Source organism: Osmerus eperlanus, chromosome 19 (genome assembly GCF_963692335.1).
Source record: "Osmerus eperlanus chromosome 19, fOsmEpe2.1, whole genome shotgun sequence".
Taxonomy (NCBI): domain Eukaryota; kingdom Metazoa; phylum Chordata; class Actinopteri; order Osmeriformes; family Osmeridae; genus Osmerus; species Osmerus eperlanus.
Window position 1 is genome coordinate 6,735,881 of NC_085036.1, and position 12,245 is coordinate 6,748,125.

The following is a 12,245-nucleotide window of genomic DNA, read 5'->3' on the forward strand; positions in this document are numbered from 1 at the left end:
GATGTTTGTCTAGTCCAAACGAGAGACTCAACACTTGTTTACGGACCAGTTCTACTTGAAGTTCCTATGAAAAGCAAACACATGCTGTTTGGACACAGACAAACTGTAAATTGTTCAAAACTGATGGTTGGACCAGTGGTCTGCCAAGTTTAGTAAACTGATCACTGTCGTGCATTCATTCGTGCCATTCTCACATTACACTATCATGTCATTTACAGAGCCATGCTCTTACTCACTCTCTGTATCACACACACACAATAACCATCTGTCTGTACACACTAGCAACTAAAAACTTTTGAGTAGATTTCAGTTGTGGTAGTGTGGGTCAAAATAATAAAAAAAAGAATAGAATTGAACCAATGGGAATCCAGTGGGTTATGTGGCACTCTTTTTGGAGACGGTGCTTGATTGAGTAGGGTGTTCGTGAGGATCAAAGCTAATATGCCCAAGCAGCCAGTAAACGCCACCTGCTGTGGAGTTGACCTATCATGTCTGGGTCAGGGAGGAAACTCCAAGTCTTGCTAGGAGATCCCCGATTTCGGGCCTTATTTTTAATCCTAATCCCATCAGAGGTGTTTACTCTGCTCTAATGGTCCTTAGCCTGCCTCCCAAATTATAATCCCCATAGCCAAAGACCAGTCCATGCCATGCAAGCCCCAACACAGGGGGTAGCCTTGGCGACAGCCCCATGCCAGGCAGAGGAGGAGAGGGGAAGAGAGGAAAGTTCTACACCATTTAGTGCTGGTTGAACTGACTAACTCACACACGTGTGAATGTGGATGGAACCACACCTCTCTACTGAGCGCTGAGGAGATATAAGGCCATGTATTTTTTCTAAGAGGGTGTAAATCCTTTTTTGCTGGATTAGGAAAGGTGTGCAGGTATGCGTGTGTGATGAAATGCTAGCCTGTCCATCCATCCGACTATGCTCTATAATAAATGAGTTTGGTATCATGATGTCATTCTAAACTGCACACACACACACACACACACACACCCACAAACACACATGCATACACAGGATGAATAATTCAACCCCAACTTGGCCCTCTCTCCCTTCCCTGCCTCAGTCTAATAACGACTGCCTGTCTCATAGGATCCTCTCCTCTCTCCATCGAAGCGCTCTACTTTTGGAGATTTTTCTCGGCACACGTTCGAGGGGTTTTACGTTTTAAGGGGGATTGTCCGGGTTGCCTGGTTGGCCAGAGTGTCGTTATTATTGTCTATTTTGATTGGAGAAGATGGGGGACTGAAGAGCATCATGGTACCATGGTGGCCAGAGTGTTGACCTTTATCTGTCTGCTCACCTGCCTGTTCACGTCCCCCAGCCACGGTAAGAACCCTCCACCACTCTCTGCTTCACTCTCGCTCTCTCCTTGAGGGTACAGATATGTATCTCTCTCCTCAGTTTCCCACTCATCATCTCTCTCTCTCTCTCTTTAAGGATTTTTGGGACATTTGTCATAGTTGTATCCCCCTCTCTTCTTCTACCGCTCTTCTTTATCTGTCACCGATTCCCTCACATTTTTCTCTTTTATGTTTGTCTTTTCAATCGGTTGAAAATTCAATTGAATATTTCTAATGTTTCGGTTTTGTAGTAATTTGGTTTCAGAATCTTACCCTTTCACATTAAATATATATATATATATAGAGAGAGAGAGAGAGAGGGAGAAAGAGATCCAAGATGACGTAACTTGTAGTTAGAATGTCAGTTGAGAGAGGGGATTCTTAGCAGATAGTAGTATTTTCTCGGAAGTGTGCGTTTCAATCCTCTTGGCCAGAGTACAGGCGAAACATTCTGCAACCCAACCCTAACCAGAGCACACAACACCATGCTCTCAATTACACCTTTGTGCGTGTGCGTGTGTTTGCGTACATGTGTGGGCGTCCCCTTAGCGGTGGAAATCATCGACCTCGGGGAGGTGGTGTACGTGGACTCGCGCCTAGACGGGGTGGTGGGCCGAGCGGTGATTCTGGAGTGCGGAGCCACCTTACCTGACGTCTACATCTGGGGCTTCACTAAGCCAGGGACAGACGCCATACGAGCTGTAGTCTACGACTTTGGGAAAGGCCCCAAGCTCCAGCAGCTGGCACAGACTCTGGGAGACCTGGCGATAATTCACAACAGCTCCTCACTGAGTATTGAGAACCTCCCACTGGCAGCCCATGGACTGTACACCTGCCAGGCCTTGTATGACACACCGCAGGGAGCCAAGTTCTACTACTACTACACACGCCTATCTGTCCTGGGTGAGACACACAACAACACACATACGACAGTGATTGCAAACAGGAACTGACCCATGTATCAGCCATGGTTCTGTTTAATCCAGAGATTTTGCGTCTCTCCTATGTGTAGTCCCGGTCACTAAGCCCTATCTTTTGGTGAACAATACATCTCCGGCGGAAGGATCTTCAGCCTGGCTGCGCTGCGGCTTAGAGAATGGGACCTTACCTATTTACTATGAGTTTGAGCAAGAGCGTCAAAACGGAGTCAACAAAACCTTTGGCCAGGGAAACAGCAGCCTGGTCAACATAACTGAGATCCACCGCAACCACACAGGCTGGTACCGGTGTAGCGCCCGCAATGCGGTCAACCAACAACGATCTGATCGCATCTGGTTGAACATCACCTGTAAGTTTACAACCTAAGTAGGCCTACTACTCCTCACTTGACTCCCCACACTCACCCTGAACTTAGCCCATATTGTAAATTCTGTATGCTATCCCTAATATACACCACAACAACCTTGAGGAAGTTTTGGTTGCATGTTTGTGTCCAATCATTTGTGTGTGTGTCATTCTCTCCCCAGACGGTCCCGACATCCCTCAGATAGACGTGACTCCGTACAGCGTGACCGAGCGTGGCTACTCTGCCCTGGAGAGAGAGACGGTCTCCCTGCTCTGTCAGGCCCAGTCCAACCCACCCAGCCAGTACGTCTGGTTCTACAACAACTCCCAGGTCTACACCGGACCCCAGTTCACCATCACCAGGATCCTGCGCATGCACACCGGCATCTACGCCTGCCTGGCCCAGAACACTTACCTCAACACCCGCATAAGCAAAACCATCACCCTGACCGTGTATTGTGAGTTTAAACCTTTAACCCCCTAATCCCTAACCATGGCCCACTCTGTCTATGTGAGATAATTGCTCTCCAGTCTTTAGGAGTAACCTGCATTAGCTGCAGAGAGCTCCATAGCAGATCTCAGCTCTCCACAACCGACTCAGAAGACAATCATTTACAATATTCCAAGGCTAATAAGAAGACAGAGCTCATTTAACAAAGACTGATTCAGTCATGCTGCTGATGACACAGTCTAATTTGGCCACAGTTTGAGATCGTCCCGACATGCAGTAGTACAGGGTAGTTGTGCTCTGAAGTCAAAGCTTATCATCAATCATTATGAGAGAGTAAGTGAAAGGCTTAATGATCTCAAAGGGATTTTTCAACAGCCCATGAAATTGGCAAAAGTACAGCTCCAAAAGGGTCTTACTCACGTTAAACCACCAACGTGAACTCCTTTATAGAACCTTTTATAGAATCTGACTCATTTTTAATCTCCCTACAATCACCTAATGCCCTGGCCTGCCCTGTGTTTCACTCTATCTTGTCCCCACAGACCCTCCCGATGGTTCCCCTTCCTGCGTCGTGCAGCCAGCACTCAACTACTCCTCCCTGAGCCTGCAGTGTACCTGGCCAGGGGGCCTGCCACCACCCTCCCTTCGATGGAGCCCTGGCCTACTGGCCCCTGGACAGGAAGGGGCGGTCCTGGGGCAGGAAGGGGCAGTACTGACCAACAACGCCACAGTGCTGCAGTCTGGAACTAACACCTTCAACAACTCCCTGTTCACCTGCCAAGGCTCCCACCCAGCCCTCAACCAAAGCACACAGTGCACGTCACGCACCTGTGAGTTTACTGTATGGTCATTTTGGTGATTGTTAAACATACCATAAAAGACCCTTTGACTCTTTTTCACCACGCGTAGCTGTGAGTTTATGAGAATTTGTGTGCTTGTGCGTGCGTAACTGTGGGAGTGTCTAACATGTTATATCAACACATACAAACACCTTCATCCTTCTTCTCCTTTGCTTCCATGTCTCTACTCTCTTCATTCCCCAGGGTCTCCACCCGGTGCACCAGCATGTTTCGTAAATGCAACAGTTGACAACCAGCAGCTGATGCTCTCCTGCTCCTGGGCGGGCGGAGCTCCCCGGGCTCTGCTCTGGTGGGAGGGACCAGGGGGCCAGCAGCACGGAGGAGGGGAGGAGAACGCCAACATTCTGGTTCTCCGCTCCTACCTCACTCAGGGTGGGCAGGCCTACACCTGCCATGGGAAACATCCAGTCCACCCCCTGCCCCAGGCCTGCGCGCTGAAGCTGGGTAAGAGTAGGGTGAAACAAGCGCACCCCAAACCCTGAACAGAAAGACATAGGGAGAAACACATACGACAGTGATTGCAAACAGGAACGGACCCATGTATCACCCATGGTTCTGTTTAATCCAAAGATTTTGTGTCTCTCCTATGTGTAGTCCCGGTCACTAAGCCCTATATCTTGGTGAGCACTGCATCTCCAGTGGAAGGAACCTCTGCATGGCTACGCTGCGGCCTTGAGAATGGGACCTTACCCCTTCATTATGAGTTCCAGCAAGAGACACAAAATGGAGTCATCAAAACCTTTGGCCAGGGAAACAGCAGCCTGGTCAACATGACTGAGATCAACCGCAACCACACTGGCTGGTACCGCTGTATTGTCCGCAACATGATCAACCAGCAACAATCTGACCGAATCTGGTTAGACGTCACCTGTGAGTGATCAACTAAAAAACAATTCTCCTTGCAACTCAAACTCAGCCTATGTGTACATGCTCTAATATACAATAACATTGTGTGTTTGTATACTTGTGTTCCCTCCCTAGATGGTCCCGACATCCCTCAGATAGACGTGACTCCGTACAGCGTGACCGAGCGTGGCTACTCTGCCCTGGAGAGAGAGACGGTCTCCCTGCTCTGTCAGACCCAATCCAACCCGCCCAGCCAGTACGTCTGGTTCTACAACAACTCGCAGGTCTACACCGGACCCCAGTACACCATCACCAGGATCCTGCGCACGCACACCGGCATCTACGCCTGCCTGGCCCGGAACACCAACCTCAGCACCAGCGCACAGAAGACAATCACTCTGACCGTCTACTGTGAGTCTCCACACTTCCCATGTCCTTGTGTGTGTCTTACGTAAGTAAACTCTGTGTTCTCCGGTCCGGGGGAATATAACCGAACTAGGGTGAGGAAGATTCCGTGACTGATCTCAGAGCTCCAAAACAACACTGACGCTGGCAGCTAAAGCTGCCATAACGTGGAGCGATACGTCAAGAGAGATTAGTTCCACTTTAACGAGACACATTTAATGAAGGCAGCTCATTAGGCCGGCTAATTATATCAGCTAACCCAAAATCTGCAACTCGGCGCTCACCTCCAGCCATCTCTGACCTTGCATCACACACACGCGAGCGTGATACTCTTCATGCTTTTGTTTTGTTGAAAGACAGACAGGGATTTCAGCAAGTACCACCAGTCTAGAATTGAATCGAATCAGAAAGCATGAAAATCAAATCATGCGATTGATTTAGCAGACACAAATCTACCCCAGAGTGCTTTGATTCCTGCTGAATAGGGTGCATTACTAACATGAGGTGCATGTTTACAAATACATGAGAAAATACAACATACGATAGTATGACTTAAAAAGTACCTGATCAAAAAGCAGAGACTTCAGTGCGACTAACTCTTCGCATTGTAATCCCTGAAACCCTCATTAGCAATGTAAATAGCCAGACGGCATTAGCAAGTTAGAAAACAATACTGATGGAAATATACAAAGCACATTCTGTATCATTCACAAAATGAAAATAATAAAATTACAAATCATGTTATTGATCACATTTCTGGAACTCCAATCTGCACTGGGGAATACCTAAAGACGGCATATATAATTTTTTTTTTTTTACATGTACAGTGGCTCCTGTTGAATGGGGGGATTCTAAGTAAGCATGTCACACACACCCGCTAGTTATCACCTACAATGAGTTCGTAAAAGCTGTGTGACATAAAAACTGAGACGCCCATATTTTCAAGATATGGTGGCAAAAGAAATCACCAATGCCCGAACACCTATTGGCACAAATTCAGTGGATTGAATCAGAGCAGTAGTCCAGAATGGAAAGTGGAGCAAGGTGCTAAACTGTCTGGAAGTTCTGACGGGTGCTGGGATCCAGCCAGTGTGATGTCACTTGCTAATGTGACAGTCATGGCAAACATTGGTTGGCTTCTTCCTTGCTGTGCTGACAGGCGCAGACTCACAACTCAACATTGCCTCCAGCTGTGGCATCTATCTTTGACTCTTACAACATAACCAACACAACTCGATAAACAAACCATTCCAAAAAAAATGTGGTTGCAAAAATGTTTTTGATATCACTATGCAAAGAACAAAAGGTTAGACTGTACCAATCCTGTCCAATCTTCCAAAACATTCCTGAAGACTTCCTGAAGTCATTTAAATAAAGAACCATGACACGGATTGCTCTACAACCTCTGTGCCATAATCACCTTCATCCCTGGCCTGCACTGTGTTTCACTCTATCTTGTCCCCACAGACCCTCCCGATGGTTCCCCTTCCTGCGTCGTGCAGCCAGCACTCAACTACTCCTCCCTGAGCCTGCAGTGTACCTGGCCAGGGGGCCTGCCACCACCCTCCCTTCGATGGAGCCCTGGCCTACTGGCCCCTGGACAGGAAGGGGCGGTCCTGGGGCAGGAAGGGGCAGTGCTGACCAACAACGCCACAGTGCTGCAGTCTGGAACTAACACCCTCAACAACTCCCTGTTCACCTGCCAAGGCTCCCACCCAGCCCTCAACCAAAGCACACAGTGCACCACGCGCACCTGTGAGTATCTGAGAATTTGGGGTGCTTGTGTGTGTATAACTGTGAGCGTCTAAAAGGTCATATCCTTCACAACACATACAAACACCTTCATCCTTCTTCTCCTTTACTTCCACGTCTCTACTCCCTTCATTCCCCAGGGTCTCCCCCCGGTGCACCAGCATGTTTCGTAAATGCAACCGTTGACAACCAGCAGCTGATGCTCTCCTGCTCCTGGGCGGGCGGAGCTCCCCGGGCTCTGCTCTGGTGGGAGGGACCAGGGGGCCAGCAGCACGGAGGAGGGGAGGAGAACGCCAACATTCTGGTTCTCCGCTCCTACCTCACTCAGGGTGGGCAGGCCTACACCTGCCATGGGAAACATCCAGTCCACCCCCTGCCCCAGGCCTGCGCGCTGAAGCTGGGTAAGAGTAGAGTGAAACAAGTACACCCCAAACCCTGAACAGAAAGACATAGGGAGAGCAGGAGCCGTATCTATTCTCAATGGCTACCCATGTCCTTCAGAGGTTGGTCAGAAACCACAGTTTAGTGTGAGAATGAATGTTATTCATTTGTAAAACCTTCATGGAATTATAGCAGTTGAATGATCAATCAGTTCATCAATGTATCCATCCATCTTTCTCTCCCATATATAGTCCCAGTCACAAACCCCTCTATTTGGGTGAGCGACGCATCTCCAGTAGAAGGATCTTCCATTTGGTTGCGCTGCGGCTTAGAGAACGGGACCTCACCTATTTACTATGAGTTTGAGCAAGAGACTCAAAATGGAGTCATCAAAAACTTTGGCCAGGGAAACAGCAGCCTGGTCAACATGACTGAGATCAACCGCAACCACACAGGCTGGTACCGCTGTATTGTCCGCAACATGATCAACCAGCAACGATCTGACAGAATCTGGTTAGACGTCATTTGTGAGTGTAAAATTGAAATACGACTCTCTCTACAACTATACCGCTTTACACAACACACCCATGCCATACTCTATAAGTACACTGCCAACACCTGGCTTCAAGAAAACAACCTTGTGAGTGTGTGTGTGTGTATTCTCTCCCCAGACGGTCCCGACATCCCTCAGATAGACGTGACTCCGTACAGCGTGACCGAGCGCGGCTACTCTGCCCTGGAGAGAGAGACGGTCTCCCTGCTCTGTCAGTCCCAGTCCAACCCACCCAGCCAGTACGTCTGGTTCTACAACAACTCCCAGGTCTACACCGGACCCCAGTACACCATCGCCAGGATCCTGCGCACGCACACCGGCATCTACACCTGCCTGGCCCTGAACACCAACCTCAACACACGTGTGCGGAAGACAATGACCCTGACTGTCTACTGTGAGTCTCCACACTAACCCATGTGACCCAATTCCTGACCAACAATAACTTGTTGGGCTCGGGTCATAATGTATACAGTGAGGTAAACAGTTGTTCCATAACTGATGAGCATCAGGCTTAGTAGACACTGGAGAAGGTGGATGAGTTCAGAGGTAGCAGGTACCCAGTATCTGAGTTGCCACTTGTTGATGTCACAGTCAAGGCAAACTCCAGCTGGCTTCCTAACATTTATTCTGTGCTGACATTCCACACTCAACTCTACACTGCCCCCATGCTGTCTTCAGTGAAACCGCAACAGTTGCATCTGTATTTCATTTGTACCCCAACTCACTAATCTGATCAACTTAATACCCGTCTCACCTACTACTGTATCTTGTCCCCACAGACCCTCCTGATGGTTCCCCTTCCTGTGTTGTGCAGCCAGCACTCAACTACTCCTCCCTGAGCCTGCAGTGTACCTGGCCAGGGGGCCTGCCACCACCCTCCCTTCGATGGAGCCCTGGCCTATTGGCCCCTGGACAGGAAGGGGCGGTCCTGGGGCAGGAAGGGGCAGTGATGACCAACAACGCCACAGTGCTGCAGTCTGGAACTAACACCCTCAACAACTCCCTGTTCACCTGCCAAGGCTCCCACCCAGCCCTCAACCAAAGCACACAGTGCACGTCACGCACCTGTGAGTTTACTGTATGGTCATTTTGGTGATTGTTAAACATACCATAAAAGACCCTTTGACTCTTTTTCACCATGTCTCTCTCTATGCCTTCATGACCCAGGGTCTCCCCCTGGTGCCCCAGTGTGTTTTGCATACGCAACACGTGACAACCAGCAGCTGATGCTCTCCTGCTCCTGGGCGGGCGGAGCTCCCCGGGCTCAGCTCTGGTGGGAGGGACCAGGGGGCCAGCAGCACGGAGGAGGGGAGGAGAACGCCAACATTCTGGTTCTCCGCTCTGGCTCCGCCCAGAGTGGGCAGGCCTACACCTGCCATGGGAAACATCCACTCCACCCCCTGCCCCAGCCCTGCACCCTGAAGCTGGGTAAGGGTAGATTGAAAAAGAAACTCAAATGTTGCAGATATTAACATAGACAGGGACAGCCGGATCCATAGCTATCGTATGTGGTTAGCCATGTACTTTAGATCATGAAAATAATCAACAGTTACCGTCAGAATTCAAGTCGTTACTTTTCAAACCATTCATCAAAACAATTCATCCATTCCTCCATCTCTCTGCAGAAGCTCCAGTGTTGCTGACCCAGAGGAGCATGGTGTCTGTGTATGAGGGCAGTGACGTCGAGCTCACCTGCATCCTGACGGCCAACTACCCTCCAGCCGGTGACATCACCTGGTTCAACAACCGTAGACAGGAAGTGCGAAGTGTTCCTCAAAAGTACCTGCTGCAGCGAGAGGCAGCCTGGGCCAATCTGACGGTGCGGGAGACCGACGGTTTCCAAGACAGCGGCCAATACTGGTGTTCCGCTTCCAATGCCGTGGGAGGGGCCGAGATCCCGATCACATTATTGGTCAAGAGTAAGGACATGTAAAGGTCTCTCTTACCCTCTTTGTTTCCTACTTTTCTTTTCCTCTACATAATTCCGTCGCTTTCTCCCTCGTTCTTAGGGTACCCCATGCCTCCGAACGTGACCCTGGTCAGACTGGTGTACAGCACTCACCAGCGCAGCGAGGTGCAGATAGAGTGGCGACTGGAGGGAGAAGGAGAGGGCGTCAACGAGGGAGCGAAAGACGGAGGGCTCACCAGCTTCACGCTGGAGCGCCGGCGTGTGGGCGAGGAGACGGTGCTCCCGGGGAGGAAGAGGAGCGGAGAGGAGGAGGAGGAGGAGGAGGAGGAGGAGGGGGAGGAGGAGGAGGAGGAGGAGGAGGAGGAGGAGGAGGAGGAGGAGGAGGAGGAGGAGGAGGGAGAGAATAGAGGGGAGGAGAGGAGCAGTTCTCCCTCCTGGCTGCAGGTGGGGGAGCAGGGGCCAGATGTGCGATATCACACCCTGGGCAGCCTCATTCCCACCATCACCTACCAGTTCCGCGTCACAGCTGTCAATCACCGCACTGTGGGACATCCTTCCCCAGCAAAGACCCCAGGTGAGAGAGATGTCATTCGATATAATATGATACAGTAAGGATAGTATTTGTATATTTCAGCCAATTAAGTATTTTGAAACATGGATCGTCTGCTACTGTGACTGATTAAGGCCTGCTGTGCTGCTATAATGACTACAATGTGTTTTAGCGGCCCCGCCCTTCAAGGCATATCCTGCTGTGATTGGAGCAGCCATCGGGGGGATGATCCTCGCCGCCATTGCCACTGTGCTGCTGTTCATGTTCATCATTCGCAACCGCAACAACAGCCCCCGTGAGTCTGACACACACCTGCACACACGCACACACACACAACTGAACTGAACTGAATGTTAATGATGAATGTTCCTCGTCTATCCACAGGACTACATGACATGCTGTTCGGCATGTGAGTATGGACCTTTATAAAGCTCTATGTATTCATACCAAACATGAATGAAGTGTGATATTGACCAGTGGAGGGTGTGTGTCTCTACAGGCAGCACAGCCAGTCCAGAGAGAACATCAACTTTCCTGAAGATGATGTCGTGGCAGGAGCTGAAAGAGAGGGAGTAGGTGAGTTTGGCTCCTCCCCCAGTCCAGGTAGAATAAATGCATCAAATTCTGCACAAAGTGCACGAACATAGATAGGCTATACTACTATACTAATTAGGTATACGCTGACCATTAAGTCTATATAATGCTTATATTGTTGTGGTTTTGTTTCAGGACCAGATCCAGTCATGTCCTCCCCCAGAGCCCAGGGTCATGCAGAGACTTCTCCCCCATCAGCACCTACCCTATCACAGGCCAAGCCACTCTCCCCAGAGATGACGAACCTGTCAACATAACCATCACTGCCATGTCAACTGGTTCCAAACACACATCTGCTTCGGAAGGGTTCAAAATGACCTAACATGTCACTTATGCCGTTTGATTTAAAGTCAGTTTGTTACTCATGGACGCCCAGAATCTGTATCCCAATCTGTCAATTTTTGTTTATCCTTGATTCCTTTCTTTCACAGGTTAATGTAAAAATGAATAAAGGTTTTGCTATCTGAATCAGAAATATCGGTACTGTTTTATGTCTGGCATGTCAAGGATGACTGTGCTTAATAGGCTCCAAGTCTGTTGAGTGAATAGGCCCAAAATAGAAACATTAAGATTCAAGGTCGGCAGGTCTGCTTTTGTACTGAAAATTGTATTTAACAAATTTCCAGCCATAAGTATTGCATTCAAAATAGATACATGACAAAGGACTGCTGCATGGAGAAACCTCACTATCTTTGTATGGAAACTCTTTAAAATAATGGTTGAATTTCATAATTCTTTTTAGAATAAATAACGACACATAAAATGGATCAAAAAGGGAATCGCGAGAATGTCTAGGCAGGAACCACACTTTATAATAGAATAGGCAAATATACAGTCAGATATGCATATGTAAATCAATATACAAACATTTTATTCAAGTTTTGGATTATTACAGGCCATTACAATGGCTCTTTACTAAATAAACCGCTGTCTGTTTCAATCTTAATGTGTTATCCAGGTGCTCCGTTGTTTTGCATTCCAGGTACACAAATTGACCAGAGAGGTCGCTCTAGTCCAAGTCCTAACACAATGCCAGAATTTTTTTTTGTTGTTGTTGACTTCTCCAGTTCTAAAGACACAAGGCTTCTTCGTTTGTGAAATAATAAGAAGGTCTCTGCCAAAAGGTCCCTCTATTTGAGGAATTACTAACCAGTTCATTGCTGTTCATGACTACATTTGAGCCCCATAGATTTGCAGGTGCAGACAATGACAATGTTCTCCTGTTCCATGTTATGCTATGATAACTAAAGCATGGACGCACAGAAACACAGACTGTTGCACTTGAGTTATTGTACTATGTTGTTCAGATAAAA

General features: G+C 48.6%; 1 protein-coding gene across 1 annotated transcript; it reads left to right on the top strand.

Annotated features, from left to right (window-relative positions):
- The first annotated feature begins 1,220 nt into the window (after positions 1 to 1,220).
- Positions 1,221 to 11,331, top strand: LOC134040030 (hemicentin-1-like). Its single transcript, XM_062486256.1, has 21 exons — positions 1,221 to 1,333; positions 1,897 to 2,250; positions 2,360 to 2,635; positions 2,814 to 3,089; positions 3,625 to 3,912; positions 4,126 to 4,386; positions 4,537 to 4,812; positions 4,924 to 5,199; positions 6,661 to 6,948; positions 7,086 to 7,346; positions 7,578 to 7,853; positions 7,998 to 8,273; positions 8,659 to 8,946; positions 9,047 to 9,307; positions 9,505 to 9,798; positions 9,889 to 10,091; positions 10,182 to 10,362; positions 10,511 to 10,633; positions 10,723 to 10,747; positions 10,838 to 10,914; positions 11,068 to 11,331. The coding sequence occupies exons 1-21, from the start codon at positions 1,270 to 1,272 to the stop codon at positions 11,187 to 11,189; spliced, it is 4,746 nt and encodes a 1,581-aa protein (XP_062342240.1). The 5' UTR covers positions 1,221 to 1,269; the 3' UTR covers positions 11,190 to 11,331.
- The last annotated feature ends 914 nt before the right edge of the window (positions 11,332 to 12,245 follow it).

What these genes read in the sequence shown, in the direction of transcription:
- LOC134040030 (XM_062486256.1), top strand. Translation starts at nt 1,270, where the DNA reads ATGGTGGCCAGAGTGTTGACCTTTATCTGTCTGCTCACCTGCCTGTTC. An exon ending in AATCTGGTTAGACGTCACCT is followed by an intron (nt 4,813 to 4,923) that starts GTGAGTGATCAA and finishes TTCCCTCCCTAG; the next exon opens with ATGGTCCCGACATCCCTCAG. An exon ending in AATCACTCTGACCGTCTACT is followed by an intron (nt 5,200 to 6,660) that starts GTGAGTCTCCAC and finishes TTGTCCCCACAG; the next exon opens with ACCCTCCCGATGGTTCCCCT.